Below are 22,178 nucleotides of genomic sequence, written 5' to 3' on the forward strand. Positions count from 1 at the left end.
CTGTGTACCTGGTGGATGGTGTTCTCACGTGACATGATGGCATCCGTGTCGATGATCCGGTATGGATCTTGGATGCTTTGCTCAGCTTTCTGGAATTTATTCCTGCCTATCAGATTGCATCCTCTTCAGCAGCAATCGGATACAACCGAGGTAAAAATGGCAGCACTGGGAGGAATATGCTCAGCCTTCTCTCTGTATGAGGAAAAGGTAGTTGAGTTGGTATGGGCGATGTTGCCAGTCCAGATGCTTAGAAAGATTTTCACACCCCATTTGCCTGACTCTACATCTTTCAATGTCACAATATGCTTGTTCAAATCAGACTCTGCCACACTAAAATATCATGCATTATTGTCTCTGTATAAGTTCTATTTACTGCTTCCTTTTGCTTTGAAGATCATGGTACTTTGTTTCCTTGATCTAATTAACAGAGTTGTCTCTTTGGTATGCAAACACTATGCTATTGTGCAGGTGTAACCATCATGTGAAATATTTTTGTTAAGATTAGATTATTTGACATTGTGTTTCAGCCAACTGCTATGGGTACAAAAACCTTTACTTCCCTCAGTGCAGATTTCACGATGGTGCCAAGCAAGGCCCAGAAAAGATGACAGTTCTATTTTTTGTTCAAGATGGTCATCATCTGGCAATTATCACTGCTACTTCCCAGCCTTGATATTTCAAGGTTTTGTTGCTTTGGACCATGCCAAGAGATTACCAAGTTATGAAGTTTAACAGGCAATGAAAGATCAAGCAAAGAATTTGATGTTTCCTAAATGTATTTATTTTATACATAACTGTGACAACTGGGAGGTAACACTGTCAAACACAGATCACAAGGATACAGTATGCTCATGCCCAAAGATTCCTGAAGAGAGAGTCTACCATTGAAGATACAGTTGCACAATAGAAATACAGTGAAAAAAAACACAAACTACTTTGAATAAATTAGTAATATAACAAAACAATTCCCATGTCCATTCAGAACAGAGGGATTTTCTGTCTGGTTTTAAATGTGCAGAAATTTGAAGCTTCCCTACATTTCTGCAAGATAGTTGTAGTAAACTATCAGAAGTCCAATGTGGCTTTAATAACATCAGTGAACAAGAAAAAACTGTTCAGCCTTGCCCTTCAACACCACCCTGCCCCTCCTCCCATCCCACTTTCCATTACTGAGTACCACATCAAAGCTGCAGTATCCCTTCTGATTAGATTGCCTCACATCTTACTTAGCACAATAGGGCATAGCTCTCATTGAAAAAGGATATTACACCACACCCTGCTTCTTCGTAGTACAATATTCTGACTACCATTCCCCAAGATGGTGGTAACAGATAGGGAACACCATGTGGGGCAATAAGAGAATTCTGTTGAGAGAGCAGAGATATCCATTAGCAGTTCACAAAAGGCAGATTTTATTTGCTGCTGAAAAATAAATTTGGCCACACAGTATTGGGCAGGGGAGGGGGGAATCCAGACCTACACTTCTGGATGGGCACATTTTAAACCCTACCTGCTTGGAAAAGCCAATGGACAGTTGGAGTGAGATTCTGCTGGTGCCATTCTGTGGATCAGTCCCTTACATTAGGGCTTCTTGCATAACAACGAGGTTTTAAGAATCTAAAGAGGTTCTAATCAACATACCTGGATTGAGCTGTTCCTTCACACTGGGCAGGTCAATGTGCCACAGCATATCTTTACATTGTTGTCTTAGGCCAGGCACCTTCAGGAGTTCAGCCTACTTAACAGGACCCAGAATGAATTATTGCTCAACCACCATTTGCAATAACCTGAGGCTGACCAGGTGCTCCTTCACAGTTGAGAGCTTCCACAATCAGTGAAGTTAATGCTCCAAGGGCTGATGCAGCACCAAATGCTCCACAATCCTAAGGAAGCCTTGTGTCGTTCCATTCTACCTGTATTTCACTTAACTGGCCTTTATCTTAAAATAGCTGTGCTTTTCACCTTCTCTCTCCCAAAAGTCAAACTTGCATTGACATTTCCCTCTACAGAAAATAACTAAAAAGGAAGTTGGAACTAACATTTTAAAATGTTCAGAATTGGGCTCTCTCCCATTTTCTGTGCCCATCAACCTCTAGTTATCTATAGATGGGTGTGAAGATGGGTGTGCAAAAAGATAGGCACAGTTCAGAAACAGAAGTGATCCTCAACTCTTTTGTAATTGTTTTTTGAAAAATCTTTAAACAGTTAAGATACAACAATTTTTTAAAACTCTATTAAGTTCACTGTCAGTGTTTCAGGGAGCCATCAGGCTCCAGGACAGTTCAAGTGATACTGGCCTCTGACAGGGTTGTACAATGTTTCGCAGTAATGGATCTATTAAGAAGATCGAGGGCTGCAGAGATATTTAAACCACTGCTTGATTTTCCCATCCCCCCAGGAGGTTAGAAAAAATGATCAGTGGCTGGAGTGGGACGAGTGCGCTGACTGGTTTATTTGTGAATGGGAACTTGAGCCATTCAGAAATCACTGCAATGCTTGAATAAAATACTGTATTTATTAAAAATCTTCACTTACTCAGCTAATGAGCAACCAGCAACCACCACTAAAGCAACAAATCAAATGTAATTGGACTCCGTTGAGTAGCCATGTTGGTCCTCACCCACACATACCCCGAAGATAAAATATTAAAAACAATTGAGATTTTTAAAAAATTAATTTCCCCTGATAGCTTGCTTCTCATCTGGATCCCCATCGTCTTCAATGTCCACTAACTTGAGATAAACCATTTTCACGTCTTCAATTGTAGGTACTGTGAGCCTCAATGCACATGTGCTGGTGAGCTTGAGTCCCCTTCACTGATGCTTGGTCCTAACTACAGAGCTATAGCTCAAAGCATGCTATATTAAATTGCCAACCCCAAGTCAATGGTGAAGCTCACAGCAATGGTCCTCCCTCGCTGCTAACAGGGTTGGACAATGTTCTCCTTTCTGGAATGCAATGGATTATATGTGTAAAAGACAATGAACAAATCTTTGTTCTAGCTTGCAGTGAGGTCCAATAGAGGAGCACTGCTCCATTTTCCTTTTATCTTTTCTGACGGCTAACCAAGGTGCCGGAATGACAGTTTAGGAACTGCCTCTGAGTGTCTACAGATTATTCAACAAGGATCGTGAATATTTAGTTCCTATGGGAAGGGGCTTTAAAATTGTGATAGGTCCCTGGCCACTAAGCCCTATAACCTTAACATTTTACATTCATTGAATACTACCCAGATTTTTTTCAGAAGTAACCTGATAATGATAAATAACTGGATTCAGAACTACCTTATGAGTGAGAAAGCTTCAAGTACAGTGAATTGAGGACAGGGATGTTTGCAGCAGATGAACAATTAAATTTAATATTCTGCGCATCTTCCTAATTTGCTGTAATATGATGTTGGTTAATGTTGTGTTTCTAATTCTTGCATGCAGAAGCATTTAAAGGCATGCTAGGAAATTTTAGGTTGGTATTTTCTGTTGAAAACTATAGGATTAAAATTGGTGCCACACCGGATACATTGTCTGATGTGCCCATAGGGAATGAATGTCAGTAAGGTATGCAAGTCAAATTTCATTTTCTTCTGCCTACCACATGAACTGCTCTGCTCAATGGTTGAATTCACATTAGCTGTGAGAACCACCAAATGGGATCCATTTGTAGGGAATGAAGACATCAGAGTGGATTATGGTCCACTCATCTGGTCAAAGAAGGTCAAGTGAATCAGTGAAGATTTCCTGTAAACTGTTCACAACTGTTCCTTTAGCTGGGAGCTTATCCAGAGGCCTCACTGGCAGATGCTGCAGGCTGTTGCGCTTCTTTGGTGTGCGCCATGTATTATTTGCGCTTTATGTGCAATTAACCCTGTCACAGCACCCAGTCTAGATTACCAATTTGTTTAATAGCTGACTGGCAGGGGCCAGGGGCTTTCCATTAAGCTTTGCTCATGACCCTAAAGAGCAAGAAAGTGGAATTATATATATCAACTTTCCCCTTGGAAGTTTGTTGCTAGGGGAAGGAAAAATGCCACATCTTCCAAATCAGCTCACACCCATTTTCTTGGTTGCAAGTAGAAGCGATACACTGCACAACTCTAAACGCGCTTTGAGCTCACAATAAAATGCTTATACATGGGTTTGAATTCAAACCTAGAATTTGGGTGCTCTGGGAGTTGGTTAATTGGATCCATTCATATCACTACACATTCTAACATTGGTCATGTGGATCAATGCTCTAGATCACCAGCCAGGCAATTGGTGCCTCACTCTGAAGAAAATGACTACAAGTTTTAGCTCTTCTTACATAAGTCACTCAAAGGAAATACTGCAGCTTCAAGGGATAGACCTCATTCTGTAAACCAGAGCTCTCAGTACTTCATGATCTAGACTGGAACATACACTTCAATAAACAAAAATAAAGATTTGGGATCAACGTAACAAAATAGCAATCTTAAAAATTACACAGTAGAATTAGTTTGAAACTTACAACTACTGCAAATACTTGTAAGCAAAGATGTGTAAAGTCAACATATTATAAACAAAAAGATGGCAACATAAGAGCTTTATATTAGGAACAGGCAACAGGCCAGTTTTATAAACACGCCTGTATTGTGTCAATGTGCTTTCCTACAAATTACGAAACGTCTCTACTGAAGTCAGCAGGACATACATATGTAACTATAAGAACAACAGGCGAAAGCCAAGTCCTTCTGGGAATGAGCAATGGGAAATGGCTTCCACTACTTCTGGGTGCATTCACTGGAAGTCCTCAACACTGAGCTTACTTATTTTCTGTCTGCACACTCATCCAGTGTTGAAAAGGAAAGATTGTGCTAGCTAGAAGAGCTTTGCTTTTCGATACTCGTATCTAACACCCGTACGAAGCTCTAACCTTTTGATGCACATTCCTTTGCAGTAATCCAGCATTGGTCCGTGATTCGACTCTTGGTACGCTACTCTGATCTATCTTCCGAAGAATGTGCAACAGCCTTCCAAGGAACAGGCGAGCCACAGGCTCTGTGCATTAAATCGCTGGCACAGTGAGAGATTAACCCTGGCAAGGTACCGAAGGGAATAATATTCAAGGGAAGAAGTGAAATTCAAACAAACACTCACACCTGTCAGCTAAAGAACCTGAGTGTTATATTATGGAGTCCTTCACACATTCAGGTGGTCGTAAATGAGGAAATCTGTCCCAGCATTTACAAATATACAGCAATTCATGCAGTCTTGGTCTTTGGGAGCAGTTTGAGAATTACCTGGCCTGCTTGCTGCTTTGGTACCGAGTGGGTGCCCTCCCCTCCCCCACATTGGCACCTGCCACTGTTTGGCAGGCCTCAGTAAGTGAATGGCATTGCTCCCTTTACAAGATGCATTAGTGTCAGTACAGGCAGTGCTGCTCCTCGTGACTATGTAACAGTTTTATACATTGGGATATAACAAACAGTTCGAACAACAAATTCGCTTTCTTTTTGTCTAGCAATTTGCCAGAAGTTGACAGTATTTTTTTCTGTGGCGTCATCGCTGCGATGAGTATCAGAGTAAGCAGTCATAAGTATGTGCTTGAGAGAGAGAGGTCAGCACCTATCCCTCCCGAGTAATAGGTAGAGAAATAGGAAGATTGGAATATGCTACTGATTCTGGAGTTGAATCTCTTCTAGGATACTAATGAGATTCTCCAGTCCAAAGATATAACCTGTATCAGGCCCGTCATGCACAGTTTGGTCATCCCGAAACCCCTTGAACGTGCTATGGGCAAAGTCTATCATCCGCACATCAATTTTCGGTATGTCCTGACTGCTGGTCGAGGAAGAAGATGATGAGGATGGTGAAGAACTGGTGCTTTCCTGCAGGTTGTCTTGATTCACTGCCCCTGTGGATTTGTGTCGATGGTCTGCCATCCGCTCCTTTCCATCGTAGATAATCAACAAAGAGCTGGAATAGAAGCGGTATGAAGCTTGCTTCTCCAAAACCTCCTTGAGGCTGCGAAGCTTCTGCAGAATGACATCAAACAAGTCCACACGCAGGTACCTGCCATTGTGCAGAAACTGATACAGAGCTTTGCCAAACCCTTCAATGGAAAGGCTACGACCATAGTACTTGTTCCTGCACACATAATGCCCTGAGTCTAACTGATATACCTGAAAAGACAAAACATAACTGGTAAGAATGGCCCCTTGGACAAGCAATTTACAGCACAACTGAACTGGCCGTTGATAATACAAAATGCTCTGCACTTATTTTCAACCTTTGAATCCAAGATGAGACTTACAAGTTCCCACCTGTGAGTACTATTCCAACAATTATACATATGGCTTACAATTTAGGCAGTAATATGTAATACAGTGCACTGGGGGAAACAGTTACTGTACAACTGTATGCTGGAGTTTTATAATCATTAGAGATACAGGCAGTATAAACAAAACAAGGGAATGATTACTATGTGGAGAGATGCATTATTAGAGATACAGGGAGTAATAAAGGGCATAATGGAATGGTTACAGTGTGCAGGAGCTGTATTATGAGTAGAGATACATGCAGTAATAAAAGACACAATGGAATGGTCACTCTCTACAGGAGCTGTATTCCCAGTAGAGAATCAGGCATTAACACAATGTGTTTACTAACGAGTAATTTCTCAAACTAACAGCTTCTCCATACTTCCCCTTAATGGTTGATGTGAGATCTTAAACGTTGGTAGGCAAAACTGACCATGATTAAAGGATAACACAATAAATGGGATATACTGAAAGTTGTAAAGCAAATGAAAATATGCCACAGATCCCTAAAGGTTGTAGGACAAGTTGATAAGGTGGGTAAGAAGACATATGGAATCCTTTCATTTATTAGCCAAGGCATAGAATATTAAAGTATGGAGGACTATATAAAATATTAGTTGGACCACAACCTCAGTACTGTGTGCAGTTCTGGTCACTCATTACAGAAAGAATGTGACTCATTACAGAATGGTTGAATGATGGAAAAGAGAGTGTACAGAGAAGATTGATGAGGATGTTGCCAGGACTGGAAAATTGCAGCTACGAGGAAAGATTGGATAGGCTGGACTTGTTGTCTTTGGAACAGTGGAGGCTGAGGGGAGATTTGATTGAGATGTGCAAAATTGTGAGGTGTTTGGACAGAGTGGACGGGAAGGACCTATTTGGCAGAGAGATCATTGACTAGGAGGCAGAGATTTAATATGATTAGTAGAAAGATTTTTTCACAAAGATGGTAGGGGTCTGGAACACACTGTCTGAAAGGATAGTAGAGGCAGAATCCTTCAACTCATTTAAAAGGTGCTTGGAGATGCACCTGGAGTCCTGTAACCTGTGGGGCCATGCACCAAACACTGGAAAGTGGGATTAGGCTAGATTGCTTGTTTTTCAGCTGGTGCAGTCACACTTGAACCAATTTCTCATCCATTCACAGTTTGAATTCCTTGATAAGATATGGAGTTAAGTTTCTTCCCTATGTAGATTTGAACAAAAGAATTTACCTTGCACATTATGCAGATTGCACTTTATTTTCAAATTGGTCACTTACCTGCATTCCACACACCCGTACACCCAGTGCTCCCGATGTACTCAGCTCACATTTCTTCATCTGACGTGCTGCCTTCTCCTCAGATGCATCATCTCCATGCTGCCTGGTCCCCATCTTTAGATCCAGAATACAAGGAAAACCAAAATGATGAACCACATTTTCTAGGAGTAGAAACTCTGAGGAGCTTTGTTAAGGAAAGTCCTTCAGAAACCACCAAGCCCCATCCTAACATAAGATATACAGTAGCAAAGTCCTCACGTTTGGAATGAGTTACTCAGACACCTGGACTAGTGATCAAGAGACATGAGCACAAATCCCGCCACAGCACCTGGGAAAATTCAATTAAATAAATCTGGAATGAAAAGATAGTATCAGAAATGTTAACCATGAAACTATGAAATTGTCATTAGAAAACCCAGCCCAGTTAATTAATGTCACAGAGTCATAAGATTGTGGTTGACTCTTAACGATCCTCAAATAGTCTGGCAAGCCACTCAGTTGCATTCGAGAAGGTGGCTCACCATCACCTTCTGAAGGGCAATTAGGGATGGTGGCCCTGGTGACGCTCTCATCTCATGAAGGAATTTTACAAAAGCTATTCCAACTGAAAGGGACTCTCTTAAAAGGTTTCTTATTATTAGAGTATTGTTTACCCACCTGATTAAGCCTGAATTTGCACTCAATACCATTTTCAATCCACCTTCAAGTCATTTCACACATTAAGTTATACTAAGTTATTCTTGGATTGATCTGCCACAAAGAGGAAGAGGAATAGTTTGGTTAACTGAACAACTAAACCCGCAAACTCTGCAAGTTATGGTTTGAAATTCTCTTTCATAGACAATCTCTTCATTACACCTTTCACTGAGTAAAGGAAAAGTCCTTTTTTATTTTGCTGTGCGTAGTAAGGATTACTATATCAATAAGAACATAAGAAATAGGAGCAGGAGTAGGCCATCTGGCCCTTCGAGCCTGCCCCGCCATTCAATAAGATCATGGCTGATCTGTCGTGGCTCAGTTCCACCTTCCCGCCCTCTACCCATAACCCTTAATCCCCTCTCTTATCAAAAACCCATCAACCCGTGTCTTAAAAATATTTAGCGAGGTAGCCTCCACCACTTCAACGGGCAGAGAATTCCAGAGATTCACCACCCTTTGAGTGAAGAAGTTCTTCCTCAACTCCGTTCTAAACCACCCCCCCCCTTTATTTTGAGGCTGTGCCCCCTAGTCCTACTGTCCTTTCTGAGCGGGAAGAGTCTCTCCACCTCTATCCTATCCATCCCATTCATCATCTTATACGTCTCAACGAGATCTCCCCTCATTCTTCTAAACTCTAACGAGTACAAGCCTAGTTTATTCAGCCTCTCCTCATAGCTCAACCCCCTCAACTCCGGTATCAGCCTAATAAACCTCCTCTGCACTCCCTCCAAGGCCAAAATATCCTTGCGTAAGTACGGCGCCCAAAACTGCACACAGTACTCCAGCTGCGGCCTCACCAATGTCCTATATAGCCGCGGCAAGACCTCCCTACTTTTATATTCAATCCCCCTCGCTATGAAGGCCAGCATCCCATTAGCCTTCCTGACCACCTGCTGCACCTGCAAGCTGGGTTTTTGCGACTCATGCACAAGGACCCCGAGGTCCCTCTGCATCGTCGCCTGCTGCAGTTTTTCTCCACGTAAGTAATAATCCTTCCTACCATTATTCCTACCAAAGTGGACCACCTCGCACTTGCCAACATTAAATTCCATTTGCCAGTTCCTGGCCCATTCGCCCAGCCTATCTAGATCCTTCTGCAGACTTTGCACACCCTCCGCACAATTTGCCTTTCCACCAATTTTGGTGTCATCAGTAAATTTCGACACCATACACTCGGTTCCCTCCTCCAGATCATCTATATAAATGGTAAATAGCTGAGGCCCCAGCACCAACCCCTGAGGCACTCCACTAGTCACCAACCGCCAAATCGAATAGCACCCATTGACCCCCACTCTCTGCCTCCTATTTGACAACCAGTCCTCTATCCACGCTAACACCCTACCCCCAACTCCATGACCCCTGACCTTCTGCAATAACCTCGTGAGGTACCTTGTCAAACGCCTTCTGAAAATCAAGACAGACCACATCCACCGGCTCTCCTCTATCCACCGCCCTAGACACATCCTCATAGAACTCCAGTAAATTTGTCAGACACGACTTCCCCTTAACGAAACCGTGCTGCATCTGCTCTATCAAGCAATTCCCCTCAAGATGCCTTGCTATTTCCTCCTTGATGACGGATTCTAACATTTTACCTACAACAGACGTTAAACTAACCGGCCTATAATTCCCCGCCTTTTGCCTGGCACCCTTCTTAAACAATGGCGTAACATTAGCTGCTTTCCAATCTTCCGGCACTTCCCCGGAATCCAGCGACGTCTGGAAAATAACCACCAAGGCATCCACTATCACCTCCGCCATTTCTTTCAGAACCCTCGGATGCATTTCATCCGGTCCTGGGGACTTGTCCACAATCAGCCCCTCCAGTCTGTCGAGCACCACCTCTCTAGTAACAGTAATGTCATTGAGACCCTCCAGTCCTACCACCTTTCCATCTCTAACACCCGGCAAATTATTCACGTCCTCCTCCATGAAGACCGAAACAAAAAAGTTATTCAAAACTTCAGCCATTTCCCCATCCCCTACCACTAAGTCCCCCTTCTCATCCTCTAAGGGTCCAATGTTCACCCTAGCCAGCCTCTTCCTTTTTATATACTTATAAAAACTCTTGCTATCCTTTTTTATATTAAGTGCTAGCCCAGCTTCATAATTTATCCTACCCTTCTTTATCAACTTCTTTGTCAATCTTTGTTGACATTTAAACCTCTCCCAATCCTCTTCTCGCCCACTACTCTTAGCTACTCTAAATGCCTCCGCTTTTAATTTAACACTTTCCTTCACCTCCTTTGTTATCCACGGCTGATTACCTCTCCTCCTATGGTCCTTTTTGACCATCGGAATAAATTTCTGCTGAGCACCAAGAAAGATCTCCTTAAAAATCCTCCACTGCTCCTCAGCAGACCTACCTTCCAACGCGCTCCCCCAGTCCACATTCGCCAATTCCTCTCTCATCCTACCGTACTCCCCTCTGTTCAAACAAAGGACGCGTGTCCGGGAACCCACTTTGTCGTCCTCCATTTGCACCAGAAACTCCACCATACAATGATCACTCTCCCCAAGAGGATCCTTCACCGCAAGGTCCCTGATTCTACCCTCCTCATTACATAGCACCAGATCCAAGATAGCTCGCTCCTTCATCGGCTCCAACACACACTGTTCAAGGAAACTATCCCGGCAGCATTCCAAGAACTCCTCCTCGAGCCCTCGCGTCCAACATGGGTCGACCAATCAATATGCAGATTGAAATCCCCCATAATTACGGCCGTCCCATTCCTGCACGCCGCACTTACTTGCGCGTTAACAGCCCGCCCCACCTCCAGATCATTATTCGGGGACCTATAGACGACACCCACCAGCGTCTTCCTCCCTTTGCTGTTCCTAATCTCCACCCACAACGATTCCACTTTCTGCTCTTTGGCTCCAATATCATCCCTTGCTACCACCCTGATACCAGCCAATATGCGAATTTTAAAAACATTTCTTCACCAATATTCTCATTTCCTTGCCCCCATCTTCCACCTTCTCGAAAGCACCGCTTCAGACTTCAACTGTCCCAAGAAGTGATCATTCTACACATGCTAGCTTTCATGGTGAGTAATGATGGAGTTATTTGACTTTGGAAGCTATGAGGACTAAGCTTTTTTCTAGTTTTACTGATGTCCAAGTGCTCCTCTTTACCAGGAGGATTCACTGGGCAATGATCAGAAACAGGGATCTTAGAACTTTTAGCTTTGGGCTATTTCAGTCTAGCTCAGCCCAAGGCCAACTATAGTGGTGGGTCAGCCAAGATTGGCAAACATAGCACAGATCAAAAACTAAACCTAGGACTTTCAGGGTTGTATGGTTTAGTACCACAGCTTCTTAGTGTACTTAAACACCAAGCTATGGGAAGGCCAGCCCCAAAAAGAAATTTTGGTCCAGACTGTAAAGTGGCTTTAATAACATTTATACCAAGAAACTCAATTTTCTTCAACTGTCCTGCTGGAAAGAGCAGGGAAAGAAAAATCAAGGGCATGGATGAGCATGAAGGAGGAGAAATAGCAGATGGAGGGATAATAATTTATATTCACAAGTAGCTGCATCTTGCCAAAGGGTCTCTGAAGGTTTGCTCACCAACCTGATGCCTATGGCACAAAGGGAACATTTGTTCCCAATCCGTTATAGCAGTACTCGTCCACTGCAACAACCCTGCTGGAGTCAGAGGAACATTGCCCTGACAACATGTAATACTGTTTAGCTAACAGTACAGAGTCTGATGGTGAAGACATGAGTATATTATATGGGGAAGGGCTGGACAAATTCAAACTGATCCTAGCAATTTCAACACTTACTTGCACCTAAAATCAAAAAAAAAATCAGTTTCTTTTCTAAACTGGAGACATAAACTTGCTTCAAAATCTAGCAAATCTAATAATTACCAATTTTGGGGTTAACAAGTCTGTCCTTTCACACTATAGATTGTAGAGCAAAAGTGAGTAATTGGTTCAAAATTATTGAGTATCTGAGCTGTTCAATGTGAAGAGTTTTAAACCCCAAACAAACTCTTAAATCATTTTGTCTTTTTTTCTTCACACATCCTGAATTTTGTTTGACAATACTGCTGAGAAGTGTGTTGGGATGTTTCATTACATTAAAGGTGCCATTTAAATACAAGTTGTTGAGACAGAAATTTTCTAGAGAGTTGCCTTCAGTGCAAAGTATAACAGTACACATCATTGGAAAACCAGGCAGGGATGTGCAGAAGAGAGAATGAGTCACAGAGATGGAGACACATACATTACAGAAAAGTCAAAAAAAAGGGAGGGAGGAACATGAGAGAGAGAGAAAAACAGAGATAAAGCTGGATAGTTGTATGCATCACGTTTCCATCCTTCTCCTATAGAGCCACAATAGTTAAGCAGCTCATCTATTGTTGGAACCTTCACCCATGCCTTTGTTGCCTGTGGCCTTGAGTATTCCAATATTTTGTGCCAGATTTCCATCTTCCACACTCCATGAATATGAGCTCATCAAAACTACTGTGGCTTGCAGTCTCACTGGCACCAATTCCTGTTCACACATTGCCCTGTGCTCGCTAACCTACATTAACTGTTGGTCCAGCAACGCTGCAAATTTCAAATTCTGATTCTTGTTTTCAAACCTCTCCAAGGCCTTGCTCCCCCCTACCACAGTAACATTCTCCAATCCCACAATTTATCAAGATCTCAGCACTCCTTACTTTCTGACCTCTTTGTGCATCCCTGGTTTTAAATGCTCAACCCTTGGAAGTTGGGCTTTCAGTTCCATAAGGAAAAATAAAGGCATTCCTAACCAAAGAGTTCACCGGCTTGACTGCCAATTTCTACAGATTAAACCAATATTAACTGAAGTAGTGGAAGAGCATTCACTTCAGCAGCCATGGTCTAGGGATATGAGGTAAGAATCAAGGTTTCTTGACTGTCACCATGTTGGCTAATGCTCATACAAGCTGCTTGGCCACCTTTGATGTGGTACTGGAAGGTGGCTGGACCACAGAACTGAGCCCTGTCAAGGGTCAGTTACAGCAGAGAGGGAAAAAAAAAATCAGGGAAATCATAGAATGGATACATCACAGAAGGTCTTTCAGCCCTTTCATGTCTGTGTGGGTCATCTGGAAGAGCAATTCATCTGGTGCCACTCTACCTTTTCTTAACAGCTCTACAAATATTTTCTTTTCAGATTATAGAATCATAGGAGGCCATATGGCTCATTGAGCCTGCACCAACAACAATCCCACCCAGACTCTATCCCTGCAATCGCATGTATTTACTCTGCTAACCCCCCTGACACCAAGGTGCAATTTAACATGGCCAATCAGCCTAATGCATGCATCTTTGGACTGTGGGAGGAAATTGGATTACCTGGAGGAAACTCACGCAGGTACAGGGGGAATGTGCAAACAGGGCAGCCAGTATGGTGGCCAGGGGGCTGCACGGCAGCGCAGCGGCTAGGGGGCAGCACAGTGTTTAGCACTCATGCCTTAGCGCCAGGGACCCAGGTTCAATTCCTGGCTTGGGTCACTGTCTGTCTGGAATTTGCCCGTTCTCCCATGTCTATGTGGGTTTCTGCATTCTCTGTAAAGCCTTCACATCCTTCCTGAAGTTTGGTGCTCAGAATTGGACTCGATTTTCAGTTGAGGGTCAACAAGTGCTTTTTGCATGTTTGACATAACTTCCTTGATTTTGTGCAACAGATCCCTATTGAAAAAGCCCAGAATGCTGTATGCTTTATTAACTGTTCTTTCAGCAAGTGCTGCCAACTTCACTGATTGATGAAAAAAATACACCAAGGTCCTTCTACTCCTGTGCCCATTTAGAAATCTGCTCTTTATTTTATACTGTCTCTCTGAATTCTTCCAATTAAAATGGGTCTCTGGGTGCTCCGGTTTCCTCCCACAGTCCAAAGGTGTGCAGCCAAGACATAGCGATACTGGTGTTGGACTGGGGTAGGCACAGTAAGAAGTCTCACAATACCAGGTTAAAGTCTAGCAGGTTCATTTGGTAGCATGAACTTTCAGACTGATGCCCCTTCATCAGGTGAGTCACCCGATAAAGGTGTAGTGCTCCAAAAGCTTGTGCTACCAAATAAATCTGTTGAACTTTAACCGGGTGTTCAGACTTCTTACCAAGATGTGCAGCTTAGGTGGCTTGGCCATGCTAAATTGCCCCTTAGTGTTGGGGGACTAGCTAGAGTAATTATGTGGGGTTATGGGGATAGGGCCTGGGTGGGATTGTGGTCAGTGCAGAGTCGATGGCCGAATGTCCTCCGTCTGCACTGTAGGATTCTATGATTGCCTCATCACACACTCAGGCAGTACATTCCAGATCCTAACCACCTGCCATGTAAAAAAGCTTTTTCTAATGTCATCATTACTTATTTGGTCAATTCCAGTAAATCTAACTTTCCACCAATGCGAACAGTTACTCCCCTATCTACTTGGTCCAGTCCCATCATGATTTTGAATACATCACAGTCTGCTCTTCAAGAAGAGCACTCTAAACTCCTCCAATCTTTCTGTGTAACTGAAGTTCTTCATCTCTAGAACCATTTTCATCAATGTTTTCTGCATTCTCTCTAAAACCTTCACATTCTTCCTGAAGTTGTGCTCAGAACTGGACTCAATCTTCAGTTGAGGCTCAACCAGTGTTTTTTGCACATTTAACATAACCTCCTTAATTTTGTGCAACAGATCCCTATTGAAAAAGCCTAGAATGTTGTATGCTTTATTAACTGTTCTCTCAACAAGTGCTGCCAACTTCACTGATCGACTAAAAAAAAACAAAATCTTTCTACTCCTGCACCCACTTAGAGTTGTGCCCTTTATTGTATACTGTTTCACTGCATTCTTTTCACTAAAATTAATCACTTCATACTTCTTTGCATTAAATGTCATTTGCCACTTGTCTGCCCTTTTGAAGTTTGACACTCTTCACCTTATGGTTCACCAGATGTCCAAGTTGTGTGTCATCCTCAAACTTTAAAACTATGCCCTGTACAAAGGGTAGGTCATTAATATAGATCAGGAAGGAAGAATCCTAACACCAATTCCTTGGGAACGTCAATATAAACCTTCCTCCAGTCTGAAAAACAACCATTATCTACAACTTTTTGTTTCCTGTCAGTTAATTTTGTATCCACGTGTTGCTACTGTTCCTTTCATTCCACAAGTTCTAATTTGTTCACCGCTCTGGTGTGCAGCGGTCTATTAAGTTGAAGCTTTTTATTACTGTTACAAGTAGGCTTATATTAACACTGCAATGAAGTTACTGTGTACATCCCCAAACTGCCACATCACAGTACCTGTTCGACTATACTGAGGGAGAATTTACATGACAAATGTACCTAACCAGCACACCTTTTGGACTGTGGGAGGAAACCAGAGCACCCGGAGGAAACCCACAGACATGTTGAGCACATGCAAACTCCACACAGACAGCGACCCAAGCCAGGAACCGAACCCAGGTCCCTGGCAATATGAAGCAGTTGTGCTAACCACTGTGCCATCCTTTATCAAATGCCTTTTGGAAGTCCTTCAACAGCATTACCCTCACTGACCCTCTCTATTACTTCTTCAAAAAGCTCCAGCAAGTTAGTTAAACATGATTTGCCTGTAACAAATCTATGCTGGTTTTTCTTAATTAAACTGCATTTGCCCAAGTAATAATTAATTTTGTTCCAAGTACCATTTCTAAATGCGTTTCCACAACCGAGGTTAAATTGATTGGTCTGTAGTTGATGAGATAACCGACACCTGTTTTTGAATAACTGTGATATTCACAATTGTTCAGTCCTCTGTAGATTGAAAAATGATGGCCTGTGCCCCTGCAATTTCTATTCTGACTTCCTTCAATAGTCTCGGATTTATCCCATCCAGTCCTAGTGCCAAATCAACTTTAAGTACAAATAGCCTATCTGATACCACCTTTTTATAAATATTTATTATTTTTATACATTTATTTTGGGCTTGGAACCAAAGCAGCCGAAAAGTCCCAAGCCCAACTTCCCTCCCAAAACCTCTCTGCTTCTCCACCTTCCTCTCCTTTAAGAGGCTGTTTAAAATCTACACTTTTGACCAAACTTTTGAACACCAGTTCTAATATTGCAATTTGGCTCCATATCAAATTTCATCTGATAATGCTTTCGTGGCATTTTACTTTATGAATACAAGGGGCAATCCGTGTCAGAGTTTTTTCTTCCCATAGCCACCATAATTCTTACATTCTGGACTGAAAATTGCTGGCCTATAGCTTTTACACAAGCTAAAGATCTATGCTTTTTTTTCATTTTCTGAAATCTGTAGCTGCTTCACTCTAAAATGGAAAAGCAGTGACCTTCCATCAGCAACTTCAAAACACAACTTTGGAAGTATAACTGCTTGTCATCAGAAAAGCCACAACTTAGAAACAGCCGTAAATTGCTGACTCCATATTTGTAATTATAAAGTAAATTAGCAATATCTATCCTTGAGCTAGTTGGACAACTGCCAGGAGGAAATAAGCAAAAAAAATTTAATGCAGGTCAACCCTTTGGGATATAACACTTGACACATTGAGGACAACTGACTAAGCATATACGTCAAAACAAGAAAAAATTAAAAGTGGTAACTGCCCAAGCTATTCTCTGCTTGACAAACCTCATAGCTTTATTCACACAACTGTACCAATTCCATTCACACTGACAAAGCATCGGCTGACAAAGAACAAACAATATATGATCCATGCCCAATCTCATCAGTTCCATATCACTCGCATTCAGAGTCTCTAATACATGAGATAAACACTTCATTTAAGATCAATAGTTCCCACACACACACAGAAGAGTAGCCATTCAGCCCTTTGAGCTTGCTCCACTATTCATTATGATCATGGCTGATCAAATTCAATACTCTGATCCTGCCTTCTTCCCCTATGTTTCGAAGCCTTGAACTCCAAAAGGTTTATTTAATTCCTTCTTGAAATCACAATGTTCTGGCCTCAACTACGTTCTGTGGTAGTGAGTTTCACAGATTCACCACTCTCTGCGCGAAGAAATTTCCCCTCACTTCAGTCCTAAAAGGGTTACCCCTTATCTTCAAACTAGGATCCCTTGTTAATCTATCAACAGACAAATTCTGACACACAATTAGAATTAACTACAACGATCACGTACATTTATATAATGCCTGTAGTCTAGAAAAATGTCACGTGTGCTCAAATAAATGGAAGCTGAGCTAAAGGAGGACGTGTGACCAAATGCTTGGCTAAATTGTTGAGTTTAACAAGGAGAATCTGGCAATGGAGTGTGTTGGACAGTCATACAGGTCTTGGAAAAGAATTCCAGGGTACAAGGGCTTGGTGGTTGAAGGAGTGATGATGCACAAGAAGATAGAGTTGGAAGAATAGAGAATTAAGAAGGAGTGTCAGGGTGATGGTGGGGTTGGAGGATGTTGCAGAGCAAGGGAGGGTTTTCTGCATAAACTGAATTACATGCAAAAATAATATTTTTAATGTGCTGAATTGGGAGACTGGAAGTCAAAGTCAGAAGGCACAGAGGTAATGTGTGAATGAGACTCAGTGCAGGATGGATTACAGGTAGCAAGTCTGCATGTAAAGTTTAATGACAATGTAGAACAGGTGACTAACCAAGAGGGCATTGGAATAGTCAATTCTGAAGGTGACAGAGGCATAAATGAGGATTTCAGTAGATTTGAGAGCTTAGAGTGGTTGCAGGCGAGCTGGCACATGATCTAGCTCAGTTCAAGATGGTGGGGGAAATGGGAGTGAAGGATGGATTTCAGGGCAAGGAATTGAAGTTTGTGCAAGGAGTCGAAAACATTTACTTTGTTCTTCCCAAATGATTGGACAGTACCAGAAAAATCCAGGACTGCCTAAAGGAATGGAACAGCCCAGATATTTGGGTCTGGTCCAGAAAGTTCAAAATATCATAAGCGCTTTGACACTTGGGACAGGAAGAAGTGTAGAAAGATGATCTTAGAGCAGAGGAAGGCTCAAAGAAATAATAAAATTCTGTTGCCAGAAACACTGAGAAAAACTGTAACCAAGTGTGGCAATCCTGTATATTTCAGCAATGTGGCTGGTATCTGCACTTAATATTGATGAAGCATCAAATATATTTTCTATCAAAGAAAACAGCTAACTGGGAGTGACTGAAGATTCATAAAGCAATTGAGGTGAAATGCACATTGCCAAATGGGCATGTGGATTAGTGAAAGCTCCATCTGTGAATGGTTAATGATGTACATAACAGGGCAACACAAGAAAACATAGCACAACACAGGGATAATCAATCAGGGTCACTGCTAAATAACTCTAAAAATGTAAGGCAGCTGCTAACATTAAAATGTTAGCATCAACAGAATTGGCTTCTAACGTGTGGATAAGTAATCTGAAAAATATAACGGAAAACTTGTCCATGCCAGAAACCTGACTGAAAACAGAAAATGCTAGAAATAGTCACCATCTGTGAAAAAGCAGTATATGACACTTTGTGTGAAATACATCAGAGTACACACGTGAAACCTGTTACTTCTCAGACACTGGCTGATATGCTGTATATTTCCAACATTTTCTGTCTTTAAAGACACTGATGCCTGGTATGTTTATAGATGTTGGTGTGTGCAAGCAAATCTCATCTTTCCTTTGACCTAGTGTACAGTATTTTGAAGAACTGGAAAGGTTTTACCAACCACTTCTAAGATTCCCAAATATCAACTGCTACAATCAGCACTTGAAAACAGCACAGGAATCTTTTGGCTTTGAGCTTATAGCAGTCTAAAAGAGAACACAAAGACTAAAGGGTGTGCTGATCCGTTGTTTACAACTACAGCAGTACCGTGCCAAATCATTAGAATTTAATTAGTTACATTCAGCAAAGAATTTTCTCAACTATCTCTTAGAAAAAATTATATTTGGCCACTATATCAAATTGAGTCTCCAGAGATCAACCGATGGACTAACTTTCTATTTTGTGCATACAGAGTCTGTTAAGGGGATAGAAAGCAGAATTGTTAAATTTGCCAGGAACATAGAATACAGGATAAAGAAAAAGGTGCTGCAGTTTTAAGAAAGTTATCAAGAAGTAGCTAGTACCATGAATTAAACGTTAAAAGTCAGCGGTGCTGCCATCTATCTCATGATGCAAGAAGAGTAAAGCAGCTCCAGAAATGTTCAAAGACGCCATGTTAAATGCCAACCCTCCATCACCGCACGCAAACACACACCCTAATTACCCTTTGTTGTTGTTGAGTTGCACACACTAACTGTAAGGTGTTGAGTCTTGCATTTTCTCACCATGATCCTTCTTCCCGGTCAAGGAAATGACCCGCTAGGCAAGTAGTGAGACAAGTGCTCATGGTTAGCAGTTTGTGCTTCAGTCCCAACCTATGGCAGCCACACAAATTATAAGAGACTAAATTACCATCCCTTACATGGTCTATTCAACAGGAACACCTACACTTGACTTCCAATGCTTCTGTCTATATTTTAATCTATCTCATTCAGAAACAAAAACAAAGCATTCCCCCCCCCAATAAGGAGTAAAAACCATAAGTTTCTGCTCCTAAAGGCTGTGGATTATAAAGTGTCAAATCTAAGATTGAAAAATTGTTACATAATGGTACCAAAGGATATGGAACAAAAGCAAGTAAATGCAGTTGAGGTATAGATTGCCACGTTCTAATTAAATGCTGGAACAGGCTTGAAAGGCTGAAAGGCCTACTCCTATCCTGATGTTAAGATAGGTATAGTGCATTATAATACAACAAAACTTGATATACAATGGAGTTAAGGGGGACTCCAGAATATAATCATAAACTGTGGACATGCAAACTGAGTATTTCAATTCCAAGGTTCATACATCGATGGAAGGGGGAAAGGACAATACTGTGCTAGACATTAAACATCTCTCTCCAAGGGCAAGACCCATGATGACTCTGGCATTCCCTCCAGGTACGCACTGGGAAAACCATCATATTCAGCTCTCCATTCCTCTCCTCAATCATTGTCCAAGGTTGCACTTGAACATTCACAACTTCAGTTTAACTTCTGACCCTTTATCCTCTCCCATTTCCACAACAGAAATATATCCAAGTTACACCACAAACAGAATATTCAACCTAACCAGCCCACGTCAAAATTTACATTGCAAGCGAGCAGTCTTAAAACATTTCTCCACCGTGTTCCTATACACCTTCAACCCTTTTCCTTAATCCAGCTTTCCAATCCAATCTTGTCTGTTGACACAGAATGTCTTAGTAGAAAGACATACAAGAAATGTGTCTATAACATTGCCTGCACCATCTTAATCTGCTGCTCAGTTATTGATCCCATGACTCTATCTTCAGACTATTCCAAATGTTCCCCTGGCCAACCTCTCAACTGAAACCGTAGCTCATCTAAAACTCTCATCTCCATATCCAATCTTGTACTCGGTCCTGTTCATCCAACACTTCTGACCTTGCTGGTTCTTGGTTCTCTCAAATATCCCATCTATTGCAAGACATAGCATCCTCCGGGCTCTTCACCCCAACCTTCAAAACGTTCAGGCTATCTAACCTAAACATTCTGTGGATTTGCCCCTTGCCTTTGTCCCACCATTACTGGCCATGCCTTCTACTCAGTTCACCTCACTCTCTGGAATTTCCTCCCTACCCTTTCACCTACTGGGGTTACTGGAATAGGGTTGGAGTGGGATTGTGGTTGGTGCAGATTCAATAGGCCAAATGGCCTCCTTCTGCACTGTAGGGATTCTATTCTATGATTCCTAAGTACAAGTATTTAATAGCATGGGGTATTGCAGTCATATCAACTCGTTCTGAAATGCAGAAGTACTTTGTTTCTGTTTGGATTTACTGAGATACTACAATTCCTCAGGCTGTACCAAACAAAAAGGAAACGATGGTAAGCGGGGCTGTCACCATGCTGACCACAGTACATTATGAGTATGTATGAGTAAAGGATACTGTAGAGTTTCCGGTCCTTTGATTCTGAGCGCATGCGACTCAGTTGCTGCTTATGGCAACGTAGACTCCATGGGTTGAAGCTGATCTTCTCCGAAATCAGTGTACTGTTACTGTCCAGCATTTGAAAGGGAATATCCGATGGAACCTGCAGCTCCACCCTTGGACTCTTCATCTCCTGTGTGCTGTGGGAAAGTCAGAGGGGAAATAAACAGGATGAAAAGGGGTACAAGACAGTCATTTTACAGTGCAGTCACACACATTCACAGACTGCAGGAAACTGTTGGAAACCTTCTTAGGCATACTGGCCTGAATGTAGCCACATTACAATCCAATACTTCAATAAAAAGGCAACAGCATCTTACTTTAATAACTTGCATTTGTTTTTTCAGTCCTAACCAAAAGGGAGTGTCATATTTTACCGATAATCTTCTATGCTGGTTTAGTCAGTTATTGACTGCTGCTTCTTCAGCTGTATATGACAGGCAGCAGGAATGAGATAATTTATACTCACTGCAATGGGTCCTTCTACTATACAGTGCCCAGGTCTGTCTCACACACATTGGCACCAACACAATGACAAATATTCTGTGGCATGGGCAACTGGCACATTTTCGCCAAAAGTAAGTATACAGCTATGGCAGGCAGTAAAGGCAGCAAATGCTGCGTTGGCCTTCGTAGCGAGAGGATTTGAATATAGGGATAAGGATTGGGATGTTTTGCTGCAATTATATGGGCATTGTTGAGGCCATACCTGGAGTACTGTGTGCAGTTTTGGCGTCCTCATCTGAGGAAGGATGTCTGCTATCGAGGGAGTAGAGCAAAGCTTTACCGATCTGATTCTTGGGATGGTAGGTCTGTCATATGAGGAGAGGCTGAGTCACTTAGAATTATTCACTGGAGTTCAGAAGAGTGAGAGGGGATCTCATAGAAACTTAATAGGGGTAGACAGGGTAGATACAGAAAGAATGTTCAATGGCGGGGGAGTCCAAAACCAGGGGTCATAG

At 42.0% G+C, this 22,178-nt stretch overlaps 1 protein-coding gene across 6 annotated transcripts in view; it reads right to left on the bottom strand.

Annotated features, from left to right (window-relative positions):
• Nucleotides 1–1,954: 1,954 nt before the first annotated feature.
• The window catches only part of ip6k1 (inositol hexakisphosphate kinase 1), a 102,034-nt gene continuing 81,810 nt past the window's right edge, over nucleotides 1,955–22,178 (bottom strand). For all 6 annotated transcript variants that reach the window (XM_080184680.1, XM_080184652.1, XM_080184672.1 and 3 more), the window contains 3 exons: nucleotides 21,175–21,356; nucleotides 7,539–7,714; nucleotides 1,955–6,136 (listed from right to left, as the gene is read on the bottom strand). In XM_080184680.1, the coding sequence (XP_080040806.1) occupies nucleotides 5,627–6,136; nucleotides 7,539–7,714; nucleotides 21,175–21,356 (868 nt within the window). In that variant the 3' untranslated portion in view covers nucleotides 1,955–5,626. The remainder of the gene's footprint in view (nucleotides 6,137–7,538; nucleotides 7,715–21,174; nucleotides 21,357–22,178) is intronic.

This window comes from Carcharhinus amblyrhynchos, chromosome 3 (genome assembly GCF_965287045.1).
Source record: "Carcharhinus amblyrhynchos chromosome 3, sCarAmb.v2.hapA, whole genome shotgun sequence".
Classification (NCBI taxonomy): domain Eukaryota; kingdom Metazoa; phylum Chordata; class Chondrichthyes; order Carcharhiniformes; family Carcharhinidae; genus Carcharhinus; species Carcharhinus amblyrhynchos.